General features: G+C 42.0%; 7 protein-coding genes across 7 annotated transcripts; 1 reads left to right on the top strand and 6 right to left on the bottom strand. All coding sequences in view use genetic code 12, as the record gives it.

Moving 5' to 3' along the window:
* Positions 1-2322, bottom strand: PICST_29525 (predicted protein; the record flags this gene model as incomplete). The annotated part of the gene is made up of 1 exon (XM_001382293.1): positions 1-2322. The coding sequence occupies one exon, from the start codon at positions 2320-2322 to the stop codon at positions 1-3; it is 2322 nt and encodes a 773-aa protein (XP_001382330.2).
* Positions 2323-2716: 394 nt separating this feature from the next.
* On the bottom strand, positions 2717-4909 carry PICST_29524 (predicted protein; the record flags this gene model as incomplete). Its single annotated transcript, XM_001382292.1, has 1 exon — positions 2717-4909. One exon carries the CDS (start codon positions 4907-4909, stop codon positions 2717-2719), a length of 2193 nt encoding a protein of 730 aa, XP_001382329.2.
* Positions 4910-5360: 451 nt separating this feature from the next.
* Positions 5361-8037, bottom strand: RNR1.2 (Ribonucleoside-diphosphate reductase large chain 1). Its single transcript, XM_001382291.1, has one exon. The coding sequence runs from the start codon at positions 8021-8023 to the stop codon at positions 5438-5440; it is 2586 nt and encodes an 861-aa protein (XP_001382328.1). The 5' UTR covers positions 8024-8037; the 3' UTR covers positions 5361-5437.
* Positions 8038-10122: 2085 nt separating this feature from the next.
* PICST_29522 (predicted protein) lies at positions 10123-11544 on the bottom strand (the record flags this gene model as incomplete). The annotated part of the gene is made up of 1 exon (XM_001382290.1): positions 10123-11544. The coding sequence occupies one exon, from the start codon at positions 11542-11544 to the stop codon at positions 10123-10125; it is 1422 nt and encodes a 473-aa protein (XP_001382327.2).
* A 684-nt stretch (positions 11545-12228) lies between these two features.
* On the top strand, positions 12229-22068 carry TOM12 (E3 ubiquitin protein ligase TOM1 (Temperature dependent-organization in mitotic nucleus protein 1); the record flags this gene model as incomplete). The annotated part of the gene is made up of 2 exons (XM_001382813.1): positions 12229-15795; positions 15829-22068. 2 exons carry the CDS (start codon positions 12229-12231, stop codon positions 22066-22068), a joined length of 9807 nt encoding a protein of 3268 aa, XP_001382850.2.
* Positions 22069-22290: 222 nt separating this feature from the next.
* Positions 22291-23001, bottom strand: PICST_34859 (predicted protein; the record flags this gene model as incomplete). Its single annotated transcript, XM_001382289.1, has 1 exon — positions 22291-23001. One exon carries the CDS (start codon positions 22999-23001, stop codon positions 22291-22293), a length of 711 nt encoding a protein of 236 aa, XP_001382326.1.
* A 2009-nt stretch (positions 23002-25010) lies between these two features.
* On the bottom strand, positions 25011-26482 carry STP4 (tRNA splicing, uptake of branched- chain amino acids; the record flags this gene model as incomplete). The annotated part of the gene is made up of 1 exon (XM_001382288.1): positions 25011-26482. Exon 1 carries the CDS (start codon positions 26100-26102, stop codon positions 25011-25013), a length of 1092 nt encoding a protein of 363 aa, XP_001382325.2. The 5' UTR covers positions 26103-26482.
* Between the last annotated feature and the right edge of the window lie 609 nt (positions 26483-27091).

Here is a 27091-nt window from a genome sequence, read left to right as displayed (position 1 = left end):
TTATTGATAGGTCGTAAATGTCTTGGATGTTACCGCTTCTTTGCCGGAGGAGAGGACTTCCTTCATTATAAAGCCAGCAGTATCCTCATCTTCAAAGTATGAGACATGTGCACTTACAGCAGAAATGAATGAAAGGTCAAACACTCCCATAGGTAAACAGTAATCCACTCTTCCTGTTCGATTTAAAGCTAGTAACGGCTCCAACTTATCACCCTGAAGTTCAACCTTTTTGGACACACTCTTGCTGTCAGACTTCTTACCTCCTTTGGCAATGGATGTAATAATGTCTCCAAGTGGAGTCTCTTGTGCTGCCACTTCTTCTACACTCTTACCGTCTGTCTTTGTTTCGTCGCCGCCCTTGCTGAACCAATTTGAGGCTTTTAGAATCTTCTCGGAGAGTCCATCTCCCATGCTGGCCAATTCTTTGATCTGAGTGTTTAAGCCTCTCACAGCAAAGGGAATTTGTTCCGGCTTAAATCTAGCATACTCTGGATTAACCAATGGCTCCATTCTGTAACCTACTGGGTCACATGGATGGAAAATGTTGAACAAACTTTTGCATTTTGGAGAATCATACTCTGTGGATATGGGACCAGATACCAATGAACGTGAAGCAATGTTCTTTTGTTCCAACAACTTGAACATTCCAGCAGGTGAGCCCACACAGAACAAGTTCTCAACTTCGAAGTCTAATTCCTTAATGAGATCAAGTCCTTGCCCTTGAACTGTGCGTTGGTTCGACATTATGTCAAAAACAATAGCGGATCCCAACGAATGGCCCATGATATGAATCTTGCCATTGAAATGGGGATTTCTTTCCTTGTATAATTGATATACTCTGTTTAGCTCAGAAATCACCACTGAGTAGATCTGATTGGCATACTTAGGTTCATAGTAGAGAAGAATATCTAATACAACGTCACCTAGAAGACTTCGCAAAGCCTTGACACCGTCGACATTGATCTGTGACAAAGTAGGCAAACGATGCTTCCCTTTGCTGTCAAACGATTCTATGGGTTTGGAAGGATGGAAGTCCACCTTATGTCTCCATGATATAGGTAGGACTTGTATTCTATTGTTCTTCGTTGTTTCTACCAGCTCGTCCTTGGGGTATGCCAACGCCTTGTATCTCTTATCTTCTTTGTAGACTGTTCTCATCGTTTTTCTAAGAACGTTAATACTATGAGTGAAGTTCACCGATTCATACTTACCCCCCAATACTTGCCCTATACCATGTACACAGAGCACCAAATGGTCAATTTCACGATTGGAAGAAGCAGCAGAAACTTCCAAATCATAGTCTGATTCCATGACTTTCTTCATATGTTGATTCTCTTGTGTACTGCTATCTTGTCCGGATTTCTTAGTCTTCTGTCGAAACATCGACCCTAATTCCGAATCAATTGTCTCTGTCCAATTAGGAAGTGGGTTGCTGTTGGCAATAGAGTCCAATATTGACTCTCCCAAATCGTCCGTGTAACCTCGCTGTATCTTTTGCACTCCAACCATGTAGGCAGCACTAGTGGGCGCAAGGGTTCTAATGGCATTGAGTTGGAAAGGGGTGTTGAAAGATTTGGGAAATATGAACGCATCCTTGCTATCTACAAAGAGAACATAGTTCCCGTTCAGAAGCTCTATGAGATCTGGTTCTTCATCTAGCTTCACAGACGAGGCTACTTCCTTGACCAGATCCTTGAGCTTATTGAACTCAACTACAAGATCTCTTTGGCTACTGAAACGAGCAACGTTTTCCTTTGAAAACATATCGTCCAACACTGGTCTCTCAACAAATTGGTATGGCTTCAAATGTTGGTATCCATCTTCAATAGCCCTAGCAACTTTGTAGGGCAAAGGTATACCACCAGAGTCAAACCAGGTGCCCCTACGAACTTCGTAAATGGGTCCCTCCCAGTAAATCGGCTCTATCTCGAACTTCTTCAAATCTACCTGGAACAATTTGTCCTCATTGACTTCCACAGTAGGTGATATGTCTACGCTGGAAGCCGGAACTTGCCTGTGCAATTCTTGGTATTTTGACTCTAATTGACCAGAGTCGTAGTCTGAGAAAGGTATAAAATTGGCAGCGTCCTTCTCCTGCTGGTAGTTGAACCACTCAGGCTTTGAAAGTGGTACATCTGTAGCGTAGAACCATTTGACTCGGATTTTCAGCAGTTTCTTGGTGCCAATCGTTGAAGTTAGGGCAGAGTCATTAGCGGACAGCCAACGAGAGAAAAACCGTACGCTATGTCGGACGCAATAGCTGAAACTATGGTTAGCAGTCGGACCAACCACCAGCAGTGTTATTTTCAAGATTGTCCTCATTATTTCTCTTCTCGTATGATTATGAGATGTTAATTGAATAGTCAATGCAAGTGAAGAGTGTCAAATATTCTGAGGGGCCGACTCTCGCATCTGGGGTTGCTTGTGCGCATTTTAGTCGGAACAAATTATAATTGCGCTACAATTGGCGCATTGTACATATATCCATACTATTGCTCAATAATCGAGGGCTACTACTACTAATTACACCATCTCCTGAGTGACATTAACATCCTCCAATATAATAGCTTAAAACATGGGAAAATATATCTAAAATTGTAGCAAAAAATCGATAGCTTTGTCCTTTTCTTCCATTTTTTTGCAACCAGCCAACTCTTCTACAGTATCTACAAGTACTATATCCACTCTAATATATATTCTAATTATTAATCATTAATCACGTAAGACCCAGAACAGGAAGTGCCAACTCACCGCTGGGCCACTTGAGAACAGCAGCATTGGTGTAGTCACTGTAAGAATTTGTATCTGGAATCTTACGTCCGACTCTGATGTAAATCATAATGTTACCCTCATCATCCCTGTACCCATTTTTCAAGCTGTCTGCTATTTCTTTCTTCAAGTCTGCCAGAGTATCAAAAAGAGTCTTCAAATCTACAGACTCTACACTGTCACCAATGTATCTTTCAATATCATTGACGAGCACCGAAATCTGCGAATATTTCTCATAAATTTTGGCCTGGAGCGGAGTGAGAATTTCTTCTTTAATTCCAGTCCATGAAAGAATACCTGCTGTCGAATTGTAGGCTAATATTTCTGGTGGAACTACCTTGCCTCTAGGATCGTCTCTTTTCAATGAAGTCACCGTTTCGGCTATAGCTGCTAATCCCCATCTAGCAACCCCAGATAGAAACAACCCTAGCAAGATGCCTTGGAAGAGTAATGCCGTTCTCCCCCTGGTGGCACATCCTGGTATCAAAAGCATAGCCAAAATGTAATGATGGATACGTAAAGTCAACCCAGGCAAAGTATGAACTACAAATAAGCCGAAGATGAAACTGCCATACACCAAGAGGTATTTACGAAAGCGTCCTGACAACCAAATCTTATATGCTTGGATTACGGCACAGATTGCTATGGTTCCAATTATGGAGCCAACTGCCAAGAACGCACCACTTTGCTCCTTCAAGTCACTCCAAGTCAAACGGTCAACAGGTAATCTGTCGAAAGTCATGTTGTTCAATACCCCCAACCAGAATAAGGGATACCAGTAGAACAAGCGACTTAAGGGTGATTTCTTGATGTCAAGCTCAGTGGGATGATCTGAAAGAGTACGCTTGGCTGAGCAATGCCACAACACATACAAGATACAACAGGCAGGCAAGAATTGCTCTAATCCAATAGAAATCAACTCTGCAAAGTCCTCCAGGTTGGTTGCATCTACAGTGATAGGAGGATCCGTCGCCATACAGATGGTCCAGAATCCCACCACACTTATGATCCAGTATAAAACAGCACCACTGGCTAAGTATACCACAGGGATACCCAAGATTATGTTAACTAGCAAGACCAACAAACGTGGATCGTAGCAATGAGTGAAGCTGCCGTTACCGTCAACTCCGCTTAGCAAATCCTTAAAAAAGTAGGATGATTTGAAAAAGGAAAGAAACTCAATAGATTTTCCGACACCGTAATGTCCCACAGTAGAAGCGAAATACGACCTTTCTTCACTATCGTACGAAATCCTAGCGCATCCTCCAAAGAAGGGAGAAATCAACCCAGCATGGATAGCAGCTCCACAAGGGTATGAATCGGCTCTATATGGGTTCGAGACCTGGTCAGGATGTATCTTTTCTACAACTTGATCACCTCCTCCAACAAAATAGCCTCTATACTTAATTCTCTGATCACCAACAGGTATTAGCGAGTATGTCCAACTTCCTCTGTCACACAAAGCAGGACAACGGAACACGATTTCAGAGCCAAGTTTTTCAGACGGACAGTTCTTTCCATCTAAACCACAAGCACCGTTTCTACCTCTCCAGAAACTCGATTGTGCCTGGCAAGAAAGCGAAAGTACAGTTACGTCGGGATCATTTGTAAGTGCAGACGGAATAGTCAAGTATGGCACAAGTATACTATAGCAAAGACCGAACCAGAATAGTAAATAGCACACTACAGCTGCTATTCTGAATTGGCGTGGAATTCGCTGTTTGAGCTTTTCCGGGAGTTCTTCTAGAGCTTTGAGCGATTTGATCTGTGGAGGTGGTTTATCTTCTGGATGGAGAGGGCCCTCCCATACTCTACTGAAGAAGCCCTTGATTCTTCCCAAAGCAGTTGAGCTATGGGAGAAGTTATGAGAGAATTGCTGATTATGGTATTCTTGGTTTTGGTACTCATCACTTCTGCTATTATGGTACTCATCATTTTCTTGCTGGAGCTGACTTCCGTCTCGCTCTAGCAATCTGGCAGAGGCTGTGGAACTTTCAGATCCTGGCTCAAAACCCTCTAAGTCGTCAAAGCTATGAGAACTCATTGTGTGTTTCTGTTCTCTTTTGAATGTAGTAAGAGCAATGGATTCCGAGCCAGAATTGTCATCCTTGTGACTGGTATCATGTTTTAGGCTGGTCATATCATCAGAAATTAGTCTGTTCCACCAAATACGGAATTCAATTTTTCCGGTTGCACGTTACTGATCTCCGCGATAATGCTAATTAGCAGAGTGAAAAGCGGGAGAAAATGGAAGAATAGCGAGAATGGATAAATTTGGAAAATAGCAGCAGAAATAAAAATGCAATATGTACAGTTTCCAGTTGCTATAGACTTGTCTTGGGAAGCTTCCAATGTGAAAAATGAATATCCGGATAATTGAAATTGTAGGTACTGAAAAAAGAACTACAAACAAATCTATTTTCTAAGGCAAGAAAAAAAGTAAGAACCGAGCCATAGTGGTATGTGCAGTCCTGGCTGCGAATTAGATCTCCTTGCTAGAGTTTCTACGTTTCTGTTCATGAGCAGATATGAGAGAAATTTATATTTCCGTCATCTACAAAACCATCATCTGCTACTTTCCTACTACAACTCTCTTCAATAGACTTATTATTAAAACGATTAGATAGCCAAACAAAAATTAATATACAAATGGTTATTGCACCAACGTTTAACCAGAACACATGGTACAAGACTCGGGGTTGTCGATAGCACAAGCGATGACCTTAGCACTGTAAATATCGGCTTCCATCTCGGCAATAAGCTCGTCAGAGGTCTTTTCGTCAGCAGACTTTTCTTCCACTGGCTTGTCATCAGTGATTTTGAGTTCACCAATAGAGTTTTCCAAAGAAGTAGGCTCGGTAGAGGCAGATCTGGTGGAAACAGATTCCACATCGCTGCTTACAGAGGCACCCTTGGCAATGTACTTTCTTTGGTTCAATTTTTCCAAAGTAGCAATGGTGTTGCCAGCAGTCTTGGCCGAGTTCTTGTCAACAGTGAACTGGATGGCTGCAGCAGCAGCTTGGGTTCTCAAGTAGTACATACCGGTCTTCAAACCTCTCTTCCAACCGTAGAAATGCATCGATGTAAGCTTACCCATTGTAGGGTCCTTGATGTGGATATTCAAAGATTGAGATTGATCGATAAAGGCAGCTCTGTCAGCAGCCATGTCAATGATATGTTTCTGAGAAATTTCCCAGACTGTCTTGTACAATGCCTTGATTTCGTCAGGAACATTAGCCAATCCTTGCACAGAACCATTGTTGGCAATGATATTGTTCTTCATGGCATCGTTCCAGATTCCCAAATCTACCAAGTCACGCAACAAGTATGGATTGACGATCTGGAATTCTCCAGCCAACACTCTTCTTGAGTAGATGTTGGAGGTGTATGGTTCGAAACATTCGTTGTTACCCAAGATTTGCGAAGTGGAGGCTGTTGGCATAGGAGCAACCAACAACGAGTTTCTCAAACCGTGCTTGGACAAGTTCTGCTTCAAAGTGTCCCAGTCCCACAATTCTGTAGGCTTTCTGTCCCACAAGTCATATTGCAACAAACCCTTGGAGGCTGGAGAGCCCTCGTAAGATTCGTAAGGACCTTCAATTTGGGCTAACTCGATAGAGGATTCCACAGCAGCATGGTAGATGGTTTCAAAGATCTGAATGTTCAATTCTCTAGCTTGTTGCGAGTCAAAGGGCAATCTCAAGGCCATGAACGTATCGGCCAAACCCTGAACACCTAAGGCAATAGGTCTGTTTCTCATGTTAGATCTTCTAGCTTCAGGAACAGGGTAGTAGTTACGGTCGATGATCTTATTCAAGTTCTTAGTGACAACCTTGGTTACTTCGTGCAACTTTTCAAAGTTGTACCAGAGCGAAGAATCGTCTTTTTCTACGAATGATGGTAAGGCAATAGAAGCCAAATTACATACGGCAACTTCTTCTGGCGAAGAGTATTCCACGATTTCACAACACAAGTTGGAAGATTTGATCATACCCAAGTTCTTCTGGTTGGACTTCTTGTTACAGGCATCCTTGTACAACATGAAAGGGGTACCGGTTTCTGTCTGAGCTTCCAAGATGGAGTACCACAACTTTTGGGCTTTGATAGTACTTCTTCCACGGTTTTCTCTTTCATATCTTTCGTATAACTCTTCGAACTCATCACCGTACACGTCAGCCAAGCCAGGAGCTTCGTTAGGAGAGAACAAAGTCCAGTCGGCGTTCTGTTCTACTCTCTTCATGAACAAGTCAGGAATCCACAAGGCAGGGAATAAATCTCTGGCTCTGATTTCTTCCTTACCATGGTTCTTTCTGATGTCAATGAAATCAAAAATGTCCGAATGCCATGGTTCTAAGTACAAAGCAAAGGCACCTGGTCTCTTGTTACCACCCTGGTCAACATAACGGGCAGTATTGTTGAACACACGCACCATAGGAATGATACCGTTTGAAGTACCGTTGGTACCAGCAATATAGGCACCAGTGGAACGAATGTTATGGATATGCAAACCGATACCTCCAGCACTCTTGGAGATCAATGCACATGTCTTCAACGTATCGTAGATACCATCAATAGAGTCATCCTTCATGGCCACCAAGAAACAAGAAGACATCTGTGGAGAAGGAGTACCAGCGTTAAACAAAGTGGGCGAACCGTGGGTGAAAAGTCTCTGCGACATCAAGTTGTAGGACTCGATAACCTTTTCGATGTCGTCACCATGGATACCAATAGCAACTCTCATGATTAAGTGTTGTGGTCTTTCAGCCACTTTACCGTTAATTCTTAACAAGTAGGATCTTTCCAAAGTCTTGAACCCGAAGTAGTTGTAGTTGAAGTCACGGTCGTAGACGATGGCTGAGTTCAACTCGTCAGTGTGCTTGAGAATGATATCATAAGTCTCCTTAGAGATCATGGGCGAGTGCAAACCGGTCTTTGGATTGATGTAGTCATACAACTCCTTGGAAACAGAAGAGTACTGTTTAGTGGTTTGCTTATGTAAGTTGGACACGGCAATTCTGGCTGCTAAGATGGCATAGTCTGGGTGGATGGTTGTCATGTAAGCTGCGGTCTCGGCAGCCAAATTGTCCAACTCGATAGTGGTTACTCCGTGGTAAACACCACTAATCACTCTCTGGGTGATTGCTACCGCGTCTACGTGGTTGGGATCCAAACCATAGCAGAGTCTCTGCACTCTGGCGGTAATCTTGTCGAAACGAACAGGTTCCTTGCGACCGTCTCTCTTATTAACATACATGATAAAGGTAGAAGATGTTTGTTGGGAGAATAGAAAAAGTAAGAGAGAAAATACAAGAAGATATTAATGGGAAATACTGCGAGCTTATATATGCGTACGCGTCTTTACAAATTTTTTCAGACGCACACGTCCATCTGAAATATGTAAACAAATCCCGGTGTGAGGCAGAGGTCTGCGTAAATGGGACGGAGTGATGGCAATGATCTGCTAACAAAGCATCCCGAACTCAGGAGTCTCTAGTTGTCACAGACAGGAAGTGCGTCACCAGCGTCATGTTTGTGTACTTTCTGTTAGAGTAGGCTTCCGTGTTGTGGAGGTGTATCTTTTGAGCACGACACGCGTCTTAGTAATCACGTCTCATTTTTGTTTACTATTTGCCCAAAATGCGCGACTAGACGTGTATGGCGTTCTGATATGAAAATAAGAAAAAGGAATGGCTCCCGAAACGGAGAAGTGATTTGAAATAATTCAGATAGAATAAGACTGAAATTTGTATATTTGAGCGTTAGGAAGTTCACTATGATACCCTGTAAGGTAGTGTCGTGTAAGAATTAGTATTACAGTAGAAGTTATCTTACATCTCACCCACCAGTAATAAATGTGATGAGATTTTCGGAACACGTCCTATTCCAGTCGGACGTGTTTGCCACCACGAAATGCAATTTCACTTGACCGATTAGAAATCAATTTCCAATTCCTATTCCATCCAGAATCTGTTTTGCATTGTTCATAACTGTCCAAATCAGGAAAGTTTCAGATCATCATATAAAGTCTCCGTATTTTGATTTCATTTTGTACCACGTCCATATTTGTGTTTAGATAAGATTGAATCTGAGGAATAGCCGTTCTCGCAAAGGTATATGTATGGCTGTTTGACTGAGGATGCAATTGCGAGATTTGGTTGTTACTTCCGCTGGTCGGAGAAGCCATTGACTATGGTGTGATCCTAAGTCTCTTCACTTCCCTCATTATACATTTCTCACAATCTCTTAGCTTTACACTACTTTCTACTCTACTTTACGGGTGCTTGCAAGAACTGTTCGTCTATTACATACAAACTTCGATTTCGTAAAATCCCATTCATAGTCCTGAAACCATGATTATTTCGTTTCCTCCTTGGTCAAGTCGCTAGAATAGTTAGTATGTGCTCAATTTCAAAAGAAGAATTTCACCCAGATTATTAACGTCGCTGTCCTTTCCATTTTGTAGTAATGGCTCAGTGTCATACCATGTCCATATCATGTGATGTGGAAATGACATGGCTTGTATTCTCTGAAGCATTCATAGTAGTAGTCTCTTTTAGTCTCTAATAAAACAGTTTCCAGCTACTTAGAAGCGTCCATACAGTATTCTCACTCTGCACTCTCAATTAAGAGACCCAGTAGAACTATCCAAGTACAGAATCACGAATTCTTGACGTTCGTCACATATTCTAAGAACACACAATGAAAACACAAGACACGATTGAAAATCACATCAAATTACTATGGGACAGAAGAGATATTCTTCTCTATTAAGATTCTCAAAATTCCAAAATCTTCTATCCTTATTCACTAATAATACTCACTTGAGAAATTTCTCCAAGTCAAAGTCGTCTTCCTTGGACTTGACAACAGGAGCTGGGGCAGCTGGAGCAGACTCGCTCTTCCCTCTTGGAAAGGCAACAATTGCTCCCACAGTTGCCAAAGTGGCAATAGAAAGCTACAAGGTGTTAGTCATATTAAGTCCAAGATGACTGAAAATGAGCCAAAGTGGTGAAGCATGCAGCGAAAAATTCCAATTTTCCCACAAAACTCTTTGAAACTTCAATTACTTACAATGTGAGCTGGGACTTGTCTTCCAAAGATAGTGTAAGCGCCTGCCATGTTGTTATCGTTGGATTTTGATGGACGTTGGAAGAAGGAAAGCTGGCCAATGGGACTGTTCAGAAGATTAAATTGCCGATCGTGGAGACTGCGACACGCGACATTACGACATTATAATCAATAATGATGGGGCCCTACCTTAACAGAATCAGAATCAGATTACCTAGTCAACGAGCTGAAATTCGCTACAGAAATGGTACATGCTATTAATTATCTATTGGCATCAACCTTTACTTAGTTTTCTACAACTAAAGCTTCTCTCCAATAATTCTCGATCCTAAATCTATTGAGCACGTCAAATGCTTCATATTCATCACGTGAGTACATCACACTCCATTTCTGGAAACTAAGCTCTTTGACCTGGCCCTCCCACACCAAATAGCATTTGTTAGCAGACAAGTCTTGGAGTTCTTGTGTAGACTCATTACTATGCTTAGGAACAACGTTCTCCGTCCATTTGATTCTTTTAGTAAGAAGCTTATTAAAGAATTTGATGCTTTTGTGTCCTCCTTCTACTACTATCAAGTTGAACTTGGGATTTCTCAAACAGATACCCACCAAATCGAGCTGCTGGGCATTCTTGTTCACCTTGAAGAAGTGTTGGGGGTTGCTGAGATTATCTACTCTGTAAACAGAAGTAAAGTATCCCTTAGAGAGGTCTTTTTCTCTTTGTTCCTGTATCTTTTCGTGCCTCTGTTCTTTAGTAAGCTTCCTAGCTTCGTTTGTTGCTAAATGATTCTGGAGTCTTTCTTCTACTTCTTGTCGTACACGCATTTCTATAGCAGTAGGATCTTTGATGGCTTCGTTGGTGAGAATATTCATTAAGTTAGAGAGTTTGACTTTTGGTGGGGGAGGTGCATCAAGACCAAGCTTAATTCTATCTTGTTTGTCTTTGTGCTTTTCCAGTCTTTCGTTCTTTCTGATTCTCTTTCTCTCTTTCTTGGTCAAGTACATGGGTTTGGCTTCAGGATTGAGTTTTTCCCATGGTGGTGGAATGAAAACAGGATGCTGGATATATATGGAAACTGGCTGTTCTTCATCATTCAAATTCAATCTGGTTGAATCTTCAATTTGTGAATAGTCTCTGTCCAATACAAATGGCTTATCCCACCATTCAAGCAGAGGAGGATGTTCGGGTTTGTACAATTGCTCCCCAAGACTTTCATCAGGAGCTAGACCTCGGGCCTTTTTTTCTTCAAGTTCCTTTTTATGCTGTTGTTCAAGAGCTATCTTTTCACGAAGGGCATCTCCTTGTGCTATATACCTTCCCTTGGGGTTGAAAACTAACTGTCTTGGTTTATGCTGAGGAACAGACGAGTCTGTCTGTTTCAAGTATGGATTGATGGCAAAGGGATCAAACCACTTCCGGACATTCTGTGAAAGAGGATTATGGTTCTTAGGAAGGGCAGGAGTAGGAACGGTAGCTCTGAGAAGAGGATGTATTTCTACATTGAGTCCACCTTTTCCTTCAGAAGATGCTTGAGATGAAACTCCTGCCTCAGACGAACTCACTGCTCCGAGTCGCACTGAACTTGCTGATTTGTCGTTTGTTTGTTTGTTTGGTTGGTTGTTTGAATGGAATCGTGCATTTTTCAGTTCTAGTTTCTGCCTCTTGGTGCCATCTCTGTCGTTACTATATCGTCTTCTACCTGACATTTTGTGAACTTTCGATTTTGAAAAAGACGCTTATATTACAGAAGAATACAAAAGAAACAAGAACTTATGAGCCATGAAGTAAAAGCAGTGTTTATTAGAAACGATACAAGATATAGAAGTTGGATATTGAATTGTATTCTGTAAATGGATTCATCTGTCTATTTTCGCGCCTGCACACTGCTTCGCGCTGCTTACTTAAGGCCAATTTATCCAATGCTCTTTTCCAGAAAACTAATGCTCATTTCTTAGAAATTCTTTTCTCTTAGAATTACTTGATAACTGCAGAAGAATTCGTCTGGATATCTAATTCTGGCTGAATTTCTTATACCTGTTTGAGCTGTTGCAATTCTCTTCCAGCCAATCGCGAATTTGTGGTTTCTGTGCTGGTACTTTATCATTACTAATCCCACAACCCAGGAATCACTGTTAGTCATACAAGGGCTGCCTAAGCTAGAGTGTTCCGGAGAATCCGTCAATCTAAAACTACCAATCGTTAATAAGACTGCAGCGACCTGTTAGAAGAAGCGAACAACAAAGCCCTAAATCAAAACTAATTGACTTTTGACTGAATCCCTTTCTCATTATCTTATAAATTACATCATCCACCCTCATTTGAGATTCGGTTTATTTCCATTATAACATTTTTCCTTCTGTTTCATTAATATTCCATTTTGTTCATAAAAAATGATTGTAGAAAAACGGGACCACTTGGAACGAATGGAAATGGCCAAGCCGATGCGGTCTTTGATCGATGATTTGACCAGTTGTAGCATCAAGGAGTTGCCAGCTAAATTGGAAGCTAACCTCAAGTGGGAAAAACCCAGGGGCGATCTCTTACATTGGGTTAGTGTATTGAACCGAATGGACGAAATATATGAGGAAATCATCAACAAGTACGACTTGGAAAATGAATTCCCCAGACTACAGCTCTTCTCGCAAGAAGAACAGACCCTTATATGTTCCTGTTTGAAGTTCACGTATATCCTTCTTGACCATTGCTCTGACAGACAAATATATTCAAGCTCAGAACGTATCTTTGCCTTGTTGAATACGCCAACAATTGATGTCAGACTTCATGCTTTGGAAGTAGCAGTGTTGATTTCTGAGAAATACGCTCAATCCTCTTCTTCTAGATACTCAGCTCCCAAGCAAATCAAGAATAAAGTTCTCCAAATGGCGAGGTCTTATCCTCCTATAGTCCCTCCTAGTTATGCAAAAGCTCACCAGGAAGATCCCAAAGCTGAGGAATCAGATAAGCCCTCAGTGATGGGAGACCACTTTAATTTCATCGACACATTAAGTTCAAAAAAGAAATATCCTTCCAAATGGAAGTCTCTAGAATTTCCGTATTATAAGACAGTCTTGGTGAACGACCAGAAAAAATCCCAACAACCAGGATCTGATAGAAAAAAGTCTGAGAAGACTGATAAATCTGATAAGTCAGTTCATCGCAGCGAAGGTTTATCGACTTTCCATTTGTCAGAAGAATCTGTACGCAAGCTTACTCTAGAACAGATATACGACAAGGCATCGGATCTGATTCCCAAAGATTCGTGGTTTGAATTTGGATTGGTTGCGTCAGTTACAAAGGCTTTCAACACTAGATCTTATGAGTCTATCAAGCTTCGTGAAAAGTTGCTTCAGATCAAGTGTCTAGCAATTGGCTTTGTGTGTTGCATGTGTTCAAGCCAATTCACCTCTTCTAGACTTTTTGAAGCTGAACCATACATTTTCAGTTTCCTTGTAGACTTGGTGCTGCCTACCAATGACGACAAGGTTTCTACCCAGGTCTACTACGCCGCTACCAGAGCTCTTGAGTGCATTTCTTCCAGGAAGCTCTGGGGAAGTGACATTATTAGATGTATGGGAGGAAATGTCAACCATGGGATTTTATTTCAATGTATAAGACACATAAACAAGATGGTCAGAAGCGAAGATCCTATCTACTTCGAAAGGGGATACATTCATTTCTTCAACATGTTGGGTAACTTGATTAATTCAAAGAACTTGATCCCCAGATTGACCTCTGGAGGCATACTAAACGACTTGATGTCGTTCTTTGACCTTCGTACAAAGTACAGGTGGTCCTGTTCAGCAGCTGTGCATTTGACTTCAAACTACTTGAAGGCTTCACCGGACTCATTTGAAGAATTTGTCAATAAAGATGGTTTCAATCTTCTTATTAATACCATTAGGTATGAAGTAAACTTTGCATTACAGAATCCAGATTACGATGGTGGCGCTCCTACCGATGCAGTAGTGCACTACAGCATATCATTCAGACAAGCCAACTATATCAAAAATCTCATGAAATTGGTTTCTGATCTCATCCAGTCAGATTCTGGAGACAGATTGCGGAACTTGTTTGATTCACCATTATTGGAGAGTTTCAATCAGGTTTTACTTAATCCCGAGATCTTTGGGCCGTTGATCTTGTCCACGACAATAGATTCCGTTTTCTTCATTATCCACAATGAACCTACAGCATTCTCTATATTGAACGAAGCAAAAGTGGTGGATACAATTTTGGACAATTTTCACACCTTATTTATACCTTCAGGCAATTTGCTTGTTTCTCTACCTGAAGTTATTGGTGCAATCTGTTTGAACAACGACGGGTTGAAGAAGGTGAAGGAGAAAGGAACGATATCCACTTTCTTTCAACTTTTCCAAGATCTCGAATGTCTGAAGGAATTAGTCAGATCAGATATGGCCACTAATATGGGCTGTTCTTTTGACGAGTTGGGAAGACATTACCCATCTTTGAAACCAGTCATATTGGACGCTACTAAGAAGTTGATTGAGGATATAGTTCCGTACGCAAATGAAAAAATGGCTGGTGCCCGATTCTACACTTCTTCTAAAGGAGCACTTTATTACAGCGAAGAAGAGGAAATTATTGAAAATGAAGAAGGAAAGAATGAAATTGAAAACTGGGACTCCACTGACATGGCATATATTTTGGATAATGTGTTTTTCTTCCTCGGAGGATTGTTACAAGATAGTGGCCAATGGGGTACAGATTCTATGAAGGTGATACCGTTCCAGCTTTGGTTGAATTTCTTGACTATGCCGAATGCTCCTTTTGACTATATCACCTCTAATGGAGTTTCTACATTGTTGGGCATTTTGAAGTATTTTGATGACGAGGGTCGTGAATACGGATTCCCTGAGTTGTTTTCCAGATTAAAGGAACAATTAGAAAATCCTATTATTCAGGAATTCTTGAATTTTGACGACCCCAGCGTCTCCTTTTTCAGTAGATTCGAAGAGGAAGAGGAGATGGGTACCATGTTTATCCAAGAGTTCAATATCTTGCATACTCTCCTCTACATCATGACCGAAATCTATGTAAATCCTATATCTCTATTCCATGAACGTTTTCAACAAGTCTTGAATGTTTTTGGTGGAACAGGATTATCTACAGTGACTGATGTAGGCTTATTGTTGAAGAGAGTGGTGTTAGAAGAAACTATTATTCGCACGAATTTACCCTTGGAAGTATGCAAACAAACAGAACGTGCACGATCAGTCGCTCCGGAAATTCCACCCCTTCCCATCTGTGCTAGTGAACCTTCTTCCAAGCTGCTCAAGCAGGATTTTACCAGTTCTAAGTTCAAGAACACTCTCCAGTTGAGGACTTTCAATCACAATTTCCAAACATATACTTCCAGTATTTTCTGTTCTCTTGGTCGTGTTTGTCTGAGCAAAAGGCCTGATTTTGCTTTGACACTGTGGCGGAGAGATGCTGTAGCTCTAACAATTGAAGTTGGTAGAGTCTTAAGTACGATCTTTGATGTCCAAATAGACAATGAGTACTATTGGGAATGCTATGTGTTGAACATTGCCACTGTCGTCTTATACTCGTTGACCCTACGGGATCGAATCAAAGACTCACTTTACACTTCCTTGGCTATTTCATTGTTCCAGAATGGATTCTTTGAGAAATTGAAAGATTTCGCTCATCGCCTATGGATGAAGATCCTTCAGATCGAACCAGAGGAGATGAAGAAAACGAAGGAATATTCCTACATCAGTAGAGACGAAAGTAGCGTTGTAAAGAATGCCTTGAATCTGCTGTTAGCCATCTTTGTCAAATGCGTTAATACTGAAAGCTTTTCCAATATACCTTCTGCAAAATTATATTTTCACACTGGATACGGTAAAGATGCTGATAACAGAGTTACTTGTGCATTACTAGTCCAAATACGTTTGGTAGCATTGGAGTTCTTCCAGTCGATTATTGGAACGGTACAGGGGCCTAAGATTCCTCTGGACTCTCAGCAGGTCCTTGAAACCTCTGGATTGGTCGATAGTAGATGGGGACATCCTGAGAACATTCCTTCTCCTGTTATGGAACAGGTAATCCTGATTGCCAAACATGTGTATTTGGGTAGAAAGGAAACTTTGGATGCTGAATTCATCCCATTACATGTTAGCAACGTTTCTCCGCCAGCTGAACAAGTTTCTTATCTTGTTTCATTAGGTATGACGAGACTGGAAGCAGACCATTACTTCAGACACTTGCAAGATGTGAGAGACATAGCCAATAAGAAATGGCCAGATTGTCCACAATTTGATATTTCTGAAGAGCAATGGGAGAAGTATGGTCAAATGATCAGAGAAGAAAATGCCAACTTCGATCTTACCTTCCCAACTTACAGAAAGAGTTCCGAGCTTAGAGAATTGCGTAAAAGTGGCAAGAACCTGCTCGTTGTGGAATTTCTTGCTATAGCTAAACAGTTTCCAAGGACTGTTGATGCTATTAACGAGTTCTTTCTTACTATATTTGTTGACGTTCAGGAAGTAGTTGGTAAGATCTTCGAATCCATTGTATATCTTGTAGATATCCAGAATGATAAGGGTCAAAATTTGGCTGTATCCATCCATTTGCTTCAGTTACTCTTGAGAAATGAAAGATGGTCTCGTTCAAGTGGTCCCATCTATGAAAAGTTTGCCACTTTCATAGCTAGCGAAATCGAGAACCACGGAGAACTCATAAATGAGGATTACTTCTCCCATAGTTTGACCCTTTTTGAACAAATCCTTGTATTCAGAGATTTTCCAGTTCCAGAACCAACTGAATATAACGAAATCAAGTACAATGATATCGTTTTGCCGTTTGTTATTGACGAGGAAAAGAATTCGCAAATATTTGAGGGAATCTTGAATTTGAAAAATTTTACCAGTATGACATCGGTTATTGCAGTCACAAGGATCTTAGTCTTATATGCCAGGAACGAGACTTATGTCATGAGAATAATCAAATCTGATTTGTTCAAGGAGTTAATAACACTTCCCAAACTTCTTTCTAAGAACGTAGCTGGAGTGGAATTGTTGAAGACACCTTTGGTAATTTTGATCAGAAGATGCCTTGAAACAACTGACGTTTTGCATTCTCACTTTGCAGAAGAGGTTAGAAGCCAGTTTGGCTCTTCGTTCAAGAGAACGAAGGATCTTCGTTCGTTTCTAAGAGAGGCAGCCCCTTGTGTCATGCGCAACCCAGAAGCTTTTGTTGACTATATTTCTACCTGTATTCGTCTTGAAGGCTATGATGGCCATCCGCTGTTTTTCGAGGATAAATTGCCCATTGTAAGAATAAAGACACAGACAGTGGAAGATGTTGAGATGTCAGAAGCCGATGAACAGAAACCTGTCGAAGAACAAAAGGTTCTAGGGTCCAGTGGGGTCATGTACATTCTTTTGAAGAACTTGATGGAAGCTGTTAGGAGTGACTGGACAACTGATACAACTGAAGAATCAAACGAAAGTGTTGTTACTGGAACTGGCAACTACAACTATATCTGTTTCCTCGTCAAAACAATAGCTGAACTTCTTGGTTCGTACAAACAGTCTAAGTTGGAATTTTTGACTTTCTCCAGAAAGCCGAATACTGATGAAAAAGTGAAACCTCGTCCAACTGCTCTTAATTTCTTTATTCACCAGCTCATACCCAAACATCTGCTTGAGAAGCCATCTGTCATTGAGCTTTCTAGAAGGTCAATGGTGTCCGCTCTTGCTAAATTGGCAATTACCTCTCTAGTGTCAACGCCTCTTTTGACTGAGAAAACTGTTCAAACCATCAAAGATGAAGATATTGAGATGTCTTATATCAGAAAATACTTCGTAGAGATCTTGCTGAGAATATTTAAAGATACTGCCAATCTGTCAGCTGTGAATACCTTGAAGTACGGTAAGTTAGCTGACTTATTTGAGCTTTGTAGTTCGGTTATCTCAACAAAGTATCGTGAGGAGGGTGGTCTTCAATTGGATTCTGAAGGTACTAAATGGGACATCTTCTTCATCACCAAAGCACTCTTAGAAAAACAGATACCTGGACAAATCACCTCGATTGTTGCTGACTTGGATTTGAACTATCCAGATATCGATAAGGTTATCAAAGCTTCTTTGAAGACTGTTACTGCAATCGCAAAGGCAAAGGTGGAAGATTCCGAAGTTCATGAAGGTGAACACCAGGGAGACAAAGAAGATGATGACATTGTTCCAGAAGAAGTGGACGACAGGGAGGAAACTCCGGATTTGTTCAGAAACTCCACCTTGGGCATGTATGACGTGGATTTCGATTCCGATGAAGAAGAAGATGAGTTAGACTACTTTGAAGAAGGACCATTGGAAGTGTTGATGTCTGGTGAAGACATTTCTGCTTCTGAAGATTCTTCAGGTCTTTCAGACTTGGACTCTGACATGGAGGATGAAGATATTGAGGATGGGTATCAAGAAGTTGAAGATATTAATCAAGATGTCAGTGAAGATGAATTAAATGAAGACTTAGATTCAGAAGGCAGTATTGATGACATTGAAATTATCGATGAGTTAGACCTTGGTTCTCACAGTGACAGAGGGGATAATGAGACTGAAGAAGGAGACAACGAATCCACTGATGCTTCTGACTTCTACGATTTTGAAGATGATGGGGAAGTCAGTGAGTACGATTCAGAAGTACTTGATGGCTGGATAGAGGAGTTTGAAAGAGAAGATGACTCAGCCAATGAAGGCGACGAAAGCGACCTTTTGGCAAGACTAGGCCGGAACATTATGGACGGTACGCGTAGACGTAGTCGTAATGCGGATGATAACGATAATGAATCTAGTGGAAGCATTAGTGACAGCGAAGGTGACGATTTGGAATTTAATCCTTCTAACACAAACCGCTCAGTGCTCGATAGCAACGGTTTTCCATCTCCTGCGTTAGCTGTGTTATTGGATAATTTTTTTCGTGATGCTGATTTTGCTGTACAAGTCAATGGTATAGAAACACGCTTTGATGGAAATCGCGATGGAAGCATCACGCGTTATTTTGAGAATGTGATGCGCAACAGGCATAAGTCTGATTCAGATCCAGTTAGTCACATACATATCAAATCGGTTAAGGATCGTTGGAATGACTACTTGAGGATCTTCTATCCCAACAAAAATAAGGACGCAATTTTATTTCGTGCTATTCCAGGCATTGTCAACAGAATTGAGAGTGACAGTATCGACTTGTTCAGAAGGAACAAGGAAGAAGCTGATAGAAAGAGAAAAGAAAGGGAGGATAAAAGGAGACAGCAGGAAGAAGAAGAAAGGAAGAGAAAGGAAGAAGAAGCTCATGAACGCGAGCTTCATGCTACAAACACAACTCCTCACGAACCAGTGATTGTCCGTATAGCAGATAGAGAGGTTGACATCAGTGGAACTGATATCGATCCGGAGTTCTTTGAAGCTTTGCCGGATGATATGAGAGAAGAGGTCTTCACGCAGCACGTACGAGAAAGACGAGCTAATGCTACAAGCACCGGTTCTGATGCCAGAGAGATCGATCCTGATTTTCTCAATGCTTTGCCTGACCAAATAAGGGATGAGATTCTTCAACAGGAAGAATTGGCCAGAGATTATGGAATTCATGAAAGATTGGATTCTGGTGAATCAGAAGATGAACAGGAAGAATGGTACGAGGAGCCCAGATTTTATTCAAGAAATGAAGAAACTGAAGAAACGAAGAAACCCAAGTCAAGGAAGGTTTTCTATACACCTTTGGTAGATCGTCAAGGGGTTTCAGCTTTAGTGCGTATTCTCTTTGCACCTTTGACTATCAACCAAAGAGAGAATGTTTTCCATACTTTGCAGTACTTGTGCTACAGCAAGCAGACAAGATTGGAAGTCATGAGTATGTTGATTGCAATTTTGCACGAATGTTTTACGAATCAGCGCACAATAGAGAAAATCTACGCTCAGATTTGTAGTCGTGCTTCTGGCAGCAAGGAAATCAAGAAGCACAGCCATCTTCCGGTAGGCTCCACTACTATTTCAATTGGTATTCAGATCATTGAAGCAGTGGACTATTTGTTGGAACGCAACACCCATTTACGGTACTACATTCTTACCGAGCATGAAAATCCGTTCATTTTGAAGAAAGTCAACAAGAAGTTGAAGTTGAAGGATTTCAGCAAAGAATACAAATACTCCATCAATTACTTGATGATGCTTCTTGAAAATAACTTGGTAAAGAATGACCAGACGTTCATGGATATACTTGCCAGAGTATTACAGATCTCGACTAGACCATTGCATGTATTGCAGAAGTTGGAAAGCGAAGGTGAGAAGAATGAGAAGAAACAGGCTCCTCCATTTCCACCTCCAGTTATCCCCAACAGCAATTTCCGTCAAATCATCAAAATTTTAACTGCTAACGAATGTTCCAATACGACTTTCAGACGAACCATTAGTGCCATGCAAAACTTGTCAGTATTGTCGAATGCTCAAAACATTTTTTCGTTAGAGCTTTCAGAACAGGCTGCTGCTTTGGGTCTATCGATTGTTGGAGATTTAAAATCTTTAACCACAGAACTCACTCAGTCCACTTCGTTTAATACTGAAAGTAAGTCATTTGGCAAATTCAGCGCAGCGTCTTCGGACCAAGCTAAGTTATTAAGAATTTTGACAGCTTTGGATTATATGTTTGAATCGAGAGAAAAGGATAGGGATATAGAAAGTGATGCTGCTGCTCTTGGAAAGTTAGGCGAAATTCAGGAGTTGACTGACTTGTACAAGAAGCTTGGACTTGGTAACCTTTGGGATGCACTCAGTGATTGTTTGCGTGAATTGGAAGATAAACAGGATTTGGCTAATGTAGCCACGGCTTTATTGCCCTTGATAGAAGCATTGATGGTGGTCTGCAAGCACAGCAAGGTTCGTGAACTACAGATCAAGGATGTAGTGAAATATGAAGCCAAGAAAATCGATTTCACCAAGGAACCGATTGAGAGATTGTTCTTCTCATTCACAGATGAGCATAAGAAGATCTTGAACCAGATGGTTAGAACTAATCCAAATCTTATGAGTGGTCCATTTGGCATGTTGGTTAGAAATCCGCGTGTATTGGAGTTTGACAACAAGAAGAACTACTTTGATCGCAAGTTACACTTGGAGAAGAATGAAAACTCGAAGCTCTCTATCAACGTTCGCCGTGAGCAGGTCTTCTTGGATTCGTATAGATCTCTTTTCTTCAAGTCTAAGGATGAATTCCGGAACTCTAAGTTGGAAATCAACTTCAAGGGCGAATCTGGTGTTGATGCTGGAGGTGTTACCCGTGAATGGTATCAAGTATTGTCCAGACAAATGTTCAATCCAGATTATGCTTTATTTTCTCCAGTTGCTTCTGACGAAACTACATTCCATCCTAATAGAACTTCGTACGTCAATCCTGAGCATTTGTCGTTCTTTAAGTTTATTGGAAGAGTCATTGGTAAAGCTATATATGACAATTGCTACTTGGATTGTCATTTCTCACGTGCTGTCTACAAACGTATCTTGGGCCGTCCAGTATCATTAAAGGACATGGAGACGTTGGACTTGGAGTACTTCAAGTCATTGATGTGGATGTTGGAGAACGATATTACCGATGTCATCACTGAGGACTTCTCGGTAGAAACAGATGACTACGGTGAACACAAAATCATTGATTTGATTCCCAATGGAAGAAATATTCCTGTCACAGAAGAGAACAAACACGATTACGTAAAGAAAGTTGTTGAGTACAGATTGCAAACTTCAGTTGCTGAACAGATGGACAACTTTTTGATTGGGTTCCATGAAATAATCCCCAAGGAACTTGTTGCCATCTTTGACGAACAGGAGTTGGAGTTGTTGATTTCGGGCTTGCCAGACATTAGTGTCATCGACTGGCAGAGTCACACAACTTACAATAACTACTCTCCGTCGTCGTTGCAGATCCAATGGTTCTGGCGTGCTGTCAAGTCGTTCGATAATGAAGAAAGAGCCAAATTGCTTCAGTTTGCAACTGGTACTTCCAAGGTGCCGTTGAATGGTTTCAAGGAGTTGAGTGGAGCCAATGGAACATGTAAGTTCAGCATCCATAGAGATTATGGCCTGACGGAGAGATTGCCATCTTCTCATACTTGTTTCAACCAGATAGACTTGCCTGCGTACGAGACATATGAAACTTTGAGAGGGTCGTTGTTGCTAGCCATCACCGAAGGTCATGAAGGGTTTGGTTTAGCATGAGTGTACACTATATTGATATTAAATTATATATTATAAATATAAAGGTTATGTATAAGTAAAGGATGGAAGATTGTGTATGAATACAAATAATTGTATTTATAGAGCTATATGTAGATGTATATGATGAAGGTTTATAAATATATATATTTAAGAAAATTTATAAACTGTATAAATATTAAGAACTGAAATATGTCTATGTTTCTGTCTACATTACGAACTATTCTAATTGAGTTCATGGGCCACCCTTTCTAAGTCTTCGATAGAAGCCATGTGACTGACCAATGGGTAGTTCTTTGCGTTTTGAGCTTCGACCTCCTCGCTATACAAGCCAGCATCTTTGAGCATGTCCACTGGCTTGAAGGTCTGTCTGCCATTCTTCTTAAAAACGTACTTGGTAACGGCAATGGTGTGCAATTTGTCACCCTTTGTGACGAACTTGGACAAAATAAAGAGCCATTTTTCGTCCCAGGCAAATACCTTACTCTTGATGTCGAAAGACTGGAAAGGCTTCAATTCTCTTTTGAACGAAGCTTGCACCGTAGCTATGGGAGCATAAGGCATATTAGCAAACCCTGTTGTCTTGAACTCGCCATGGACATTTTTGTAACAGTTCCAAAAGAGTTTCTGGAACACTCTCATCACCAACTTGGTTCTGGCGATATCCAAATCGAGAAAGTAGGTGGAATTGGACTTGTGCAAGTACATGTCTATTTCCAAGGGAGACACTCTGGACTTCAAGGTGACCCAATTGAAGAGATCATTTGGTTTGGTAAAGCCAAAGGTGTTTAACCTCTTTTCGTGGTATGTCCAGTTTGTCAAGATGAACTGACGGATGATGTGGTAGTAGAAACGACAGAAGTAGGCAAAGGGTAGGGTCTTGTGGGTAGACACCAAGAAGAGGGCGACGAGCACTTTGGTTGCGGTGGAGAGCATTATAGGCGGAGGAAAAGTCAAACGAATAAATAACAACTAGATTGGAAATAAGGCAATTCAGCTGGCCCAGTAATAAATACGACAAATACAGTTCTTGCTATTGTAATCCACTCCAGCAAAAAGTGAGAACTGATAAGATCGGCTGAAAAAAAGTTTAACAGTTGAAATTTTTCAACCGAGGTGCACAGTAAATGAGAAGAGAGGGAACAAAGGAGTCAAGATATGAGGGCTGGCGTAAAGCCCAATGTGAGGGCTGAGGTCAAAGATGACTACGGATGCTACAGAAGAACGAGAATGAGAGTGAAGGCGAGACGGGAATAAGAATGGAAATAGGAAGCTCGGTGGAAGATGGGATCCGACTCTATTCCTTTATTGCATACAAACTGGGGGAAGATACACTCCGATTAGTCCGACTCACGATATCCTCCAAAGTCCTGTTAACTCCAGCAGTTGGTGACACTAACAGCACTGGCGAAGGTTCCAAGAAGGTGTCAAATGTTGGACACAAAGTGGACGTCCAGAGACAAACCAGTCTCGGAATTCAGCCTAGATGCACTCTGAGGTTTCGGTTCAAATTGACTTAAAGGCGAATGTTCGTTCAGTAATTATCCATTGTCCTGTTCTTTTTGATAAGAGAGGTACAAAATCTTTACGAGTCTGTACTACGCTGCCTGAAGTTGAAACTCTTGAGCCTTCTGGTTCCAAATCTATTCAAATGACGTCATGGTGCCAGAGATTGCAACCCCAATTTCCTATCTGATTGCCTGTGCTTGTTACAGCCTTATATCACAGGCTCTGTATCACGTGCACGCGTTTTGTGTTTCCGTGTTTGTGTTTTCGGATCAAACCAGTTCGTTTAGATCCGAAGCCGGCCAGGCGTTTGGTTCTTCCATCGTCTATTCGTATACTGAAAAAGCTTCCACGTTCTGAAGAAATAGGGATATCTTTTTTGTAAAGCTGGGCTCGACGGCGAATTCCGCTCTTGCCTCAGGTTTTGGCTGGAGATCGTCGTCGGGTTTCGGGTCTGCTCTATCCGGAACATCTACGGTTACCTGACCGCAAGCCCACTGCGGAACAATTCTTGTTGCAGGTGAATCGTCCTGTGCGTGGAAGCGAGTTTTTCTCGGTGGGCCAATTTCATCTGACCAAGGGAAATCTGACGGGGCTTACGCCGCAAATATACAGTTCTGGTCCTGAAAGGAGAGGATGGACGGCGGAAGATCGATGGGCTGCGGTGCAACAAAGGGGTTATTCACACTCAGCACGAAACTGTGGGGATGTACAATGCACTAAAGAGTCAAGGACAGAGTATCGTGCAAGAATCCAGTGCCGTACCAAGAAACCTGGGGCTGAGAAATAAGTGAACGGCGAGAGAATGTGGTACCAAGACCGTTCCTTCAATTAGGGGAAGGTTAGTGAGACTGAAGCAAAGACGAGACTGAAACTGCCGAGAGCCTTCTACAAAATACCGCCCCCTCCAATACCACTTCTCCTATCGTCTGGATTCTACAGATGTGTAGTTCTATCTAGCGAATTAGAACATCTGTAGGGCGATATTGCTCCGTATCGCCAGATGTTAATTGACAATTGCTCTGGTTACCTGATCCAGCCGTTCCGCAAATTGGCAATGGAAATGGCAATTAATGCCTCGCCGATTGTTCGGTGAGATCGGTGGAGAACGAGATAATTAGCGCGCTCGGGGCAGTTCGCGGTATTTTGCCTGCAACAGATGAGCAATTTGTCGCTAGCTCCCGGTATTGTTCTCTCGCTAGACTCTCGCTATTTTTTCTGGTAGCTCTCGCTACAAAACCGTGGTATTTATGGTTCACGCCAGAAGATAAGACCACTCTATTTCTGTATCCATAATCATTATTGATCGAGTACTGGTCAATATCTCTCACATTCCTACTCATTTTGGCCAGTAGCTTGGCCAACAGTCCGTAGCCACTAATACTAATACATATTCTACAATTTCTACATTCTCATTCTCTAATCCGTACATTCATTACCTATTCTTTTTTGATGACATTGAGGGCATAAGGGCAGCCGTTCCGTTCGATGTGGTTGGTTATCCAATCTTCTACGTTCTTAAACTCTCCTTGGCACATTCTACACTTGCCCGAAACCTTCATTCTCTGGTCCTTTTTGGTTCCGTTAGGGTACTGGAAGTGGATGGCCTTCAAGTGGTTTTTGAATGTGTCGCACCGAGAAAAGATACCGGTGTTGTGACAGCAGTGGTCCGTGGCAGAACTATCATCTCCAGAAACTGCTGTGTTCTTGAAGGGGCATTTAAACTGGCCCTGGTCACTGCCGATTTCCTTCCAGTGGCACTTGACGTGTCTAAACAAGTCGTTGGGCCGGGCAAAGCCACGGTTGCAATATTTACAGATATGGGGTCTCAGTGTTGGCTTTAAGTGTGTAGATTTGTGTGTAGCAAGATTGGAAAAATACAATTTGCATTCGGGACATTGTCTCTTCTTACGGGGCTTCCAGTTCTTCTTGGTTGGTGGTGAGTCCAGTTCCGTTAGCACTTCGTCCGAAGACTCTTCTTCTTTTACTAGTGGCGGTGTCACCAGCTGAAATGGCCTTGCGAGCTCGGTAGTGGGGGTAGAGTCTTTGATAATGGGGTCAGAAGATGATCTGGTGCGGTTGAGGCCGTCTATGGAAGAAGCCGAAGAATATGGAGAGTTCACCGGACTGAGCAACCGTGACGAAGATGTAGATGAAGTGTATGATGGCAGAAGCTGTACAACGCTGCTGCCGGAGTTGCTATGGTTCTGGCTATGACTGTAGGTGGTATGTGGGTAGTTTGTACCAGCGACAGAACTGGCCGGCGAGGGAAGAAGCACGCTTCCGCCGCGGTGCGGCTGAGGAAAGTATGCCGATCTAGCGGGAGACACCTGGAGCGCAGGGAGAGTCATAGGCGTAGACGATATCGGTGGGAGACTATACATGGGCGTCTGAGCCGGGACAGGTCCTGCTGCATTCTGGTAGCTGGGTATATCCAACAGAAGCAGATGGATTGAGGGCAATTTTGTTTGGGCTGAGTCGCGGGGACTGTGCTGGTTGGCTATGGCGTAGGAATATGAGGCGGAGTTCATAATGGCATAAAGTTGTGGAAAGTTGAGATAAGTGCTAGCGAAGTATGCTCTAATTGACGCAATTAAATGTTAGCAGTTGCTTTGGTGGTATAGGAGGATGGAGTATATAGAGTACAGTAATAGCAAGATATCGGTCTAGTGGCTATAGCTACAGTGTCTATATTGTGTGGAAGTTATTGTATAATGCTGAGGGTCGAAGTCTCGGTAGGTCGCTGGCGCGGTAGCTTTATTTCTGGCGGCAGCGGGAGTTTTTCTGGCGGCTAGTGCGAGGAGCCAGTACTAGGAGGGGCACTAAGTATAAGGTCGGACTATGGACAAGGAAAAGACGTGAAGGCAAGTAGGGGTTCACAGCAAAAAGGGTCGCCAAATGGGAGGGTATGTTACAAAGGGAGGTTCTAAATCAACAAACAGACTACCACCAGGCAACCCCAGCTTTCGTCCGGATCGCCCAATATATATATGTAATGCTGTGAAAGTCGGCCGTTGACATATTTTTCTCAGCCGTATTTTGGTGATGCAAAATTCAACAACAATTATTTTTGTGGGACTGCAGACATCTCCAATATTTTTGGCTCTTCTTAGGACTTAATTTAAGTGAGGACCTGTGGTATCGGGATACATAATGGTTTAGTAATGGGCCCAAAATGGAGTTTCAGCCGTAGAGTCCTTCATCCGAAGCCGATGCCAGCCGTGCTGAGCCGTCTCAGTCGTAGGTAAAAGCGGAAGTTGACTCAGCCAAAACCTGGCCGTCTCCGAGTTTCGCTGGCGAGTGCATGTAGTGACTTCTATGGACTATGGTCTGGCGGCAGCGACTGGGAATAAAGAAAGCGAGAATAGAAAGAAGAGCCAAACAGGTGAAGCTCCGATCTCACCGCTTACAAAGTCTGCCGTAGCCTGCTGCAGCCTGCTGACCCTGCTGTAACTGTCACCCCACAGCCACCCTGTCTTCTACTCTGAAACCAAGAAACCAGAAGTCTCGTCAAAGGCTA

This window comes from Scheffersomyces stipitis, chromosome 2 (assembly GCF_000209165.1).
Source record: "Scheffersomyces stipitis CBS 6054 chromosome 2, complete sequence".
Lineage (NCBI taxonomy): Eukaryota > Fungi > Ascomycota > Pichiomycetes > Serinales > Debaryomycetaceae > Scheffersomyces > Scheffersomyces stipitis.
Note: the sequence above shows the minus strand (reverse complement) of the source record. Positions and strands in the feature narration are given on the sequence as shown.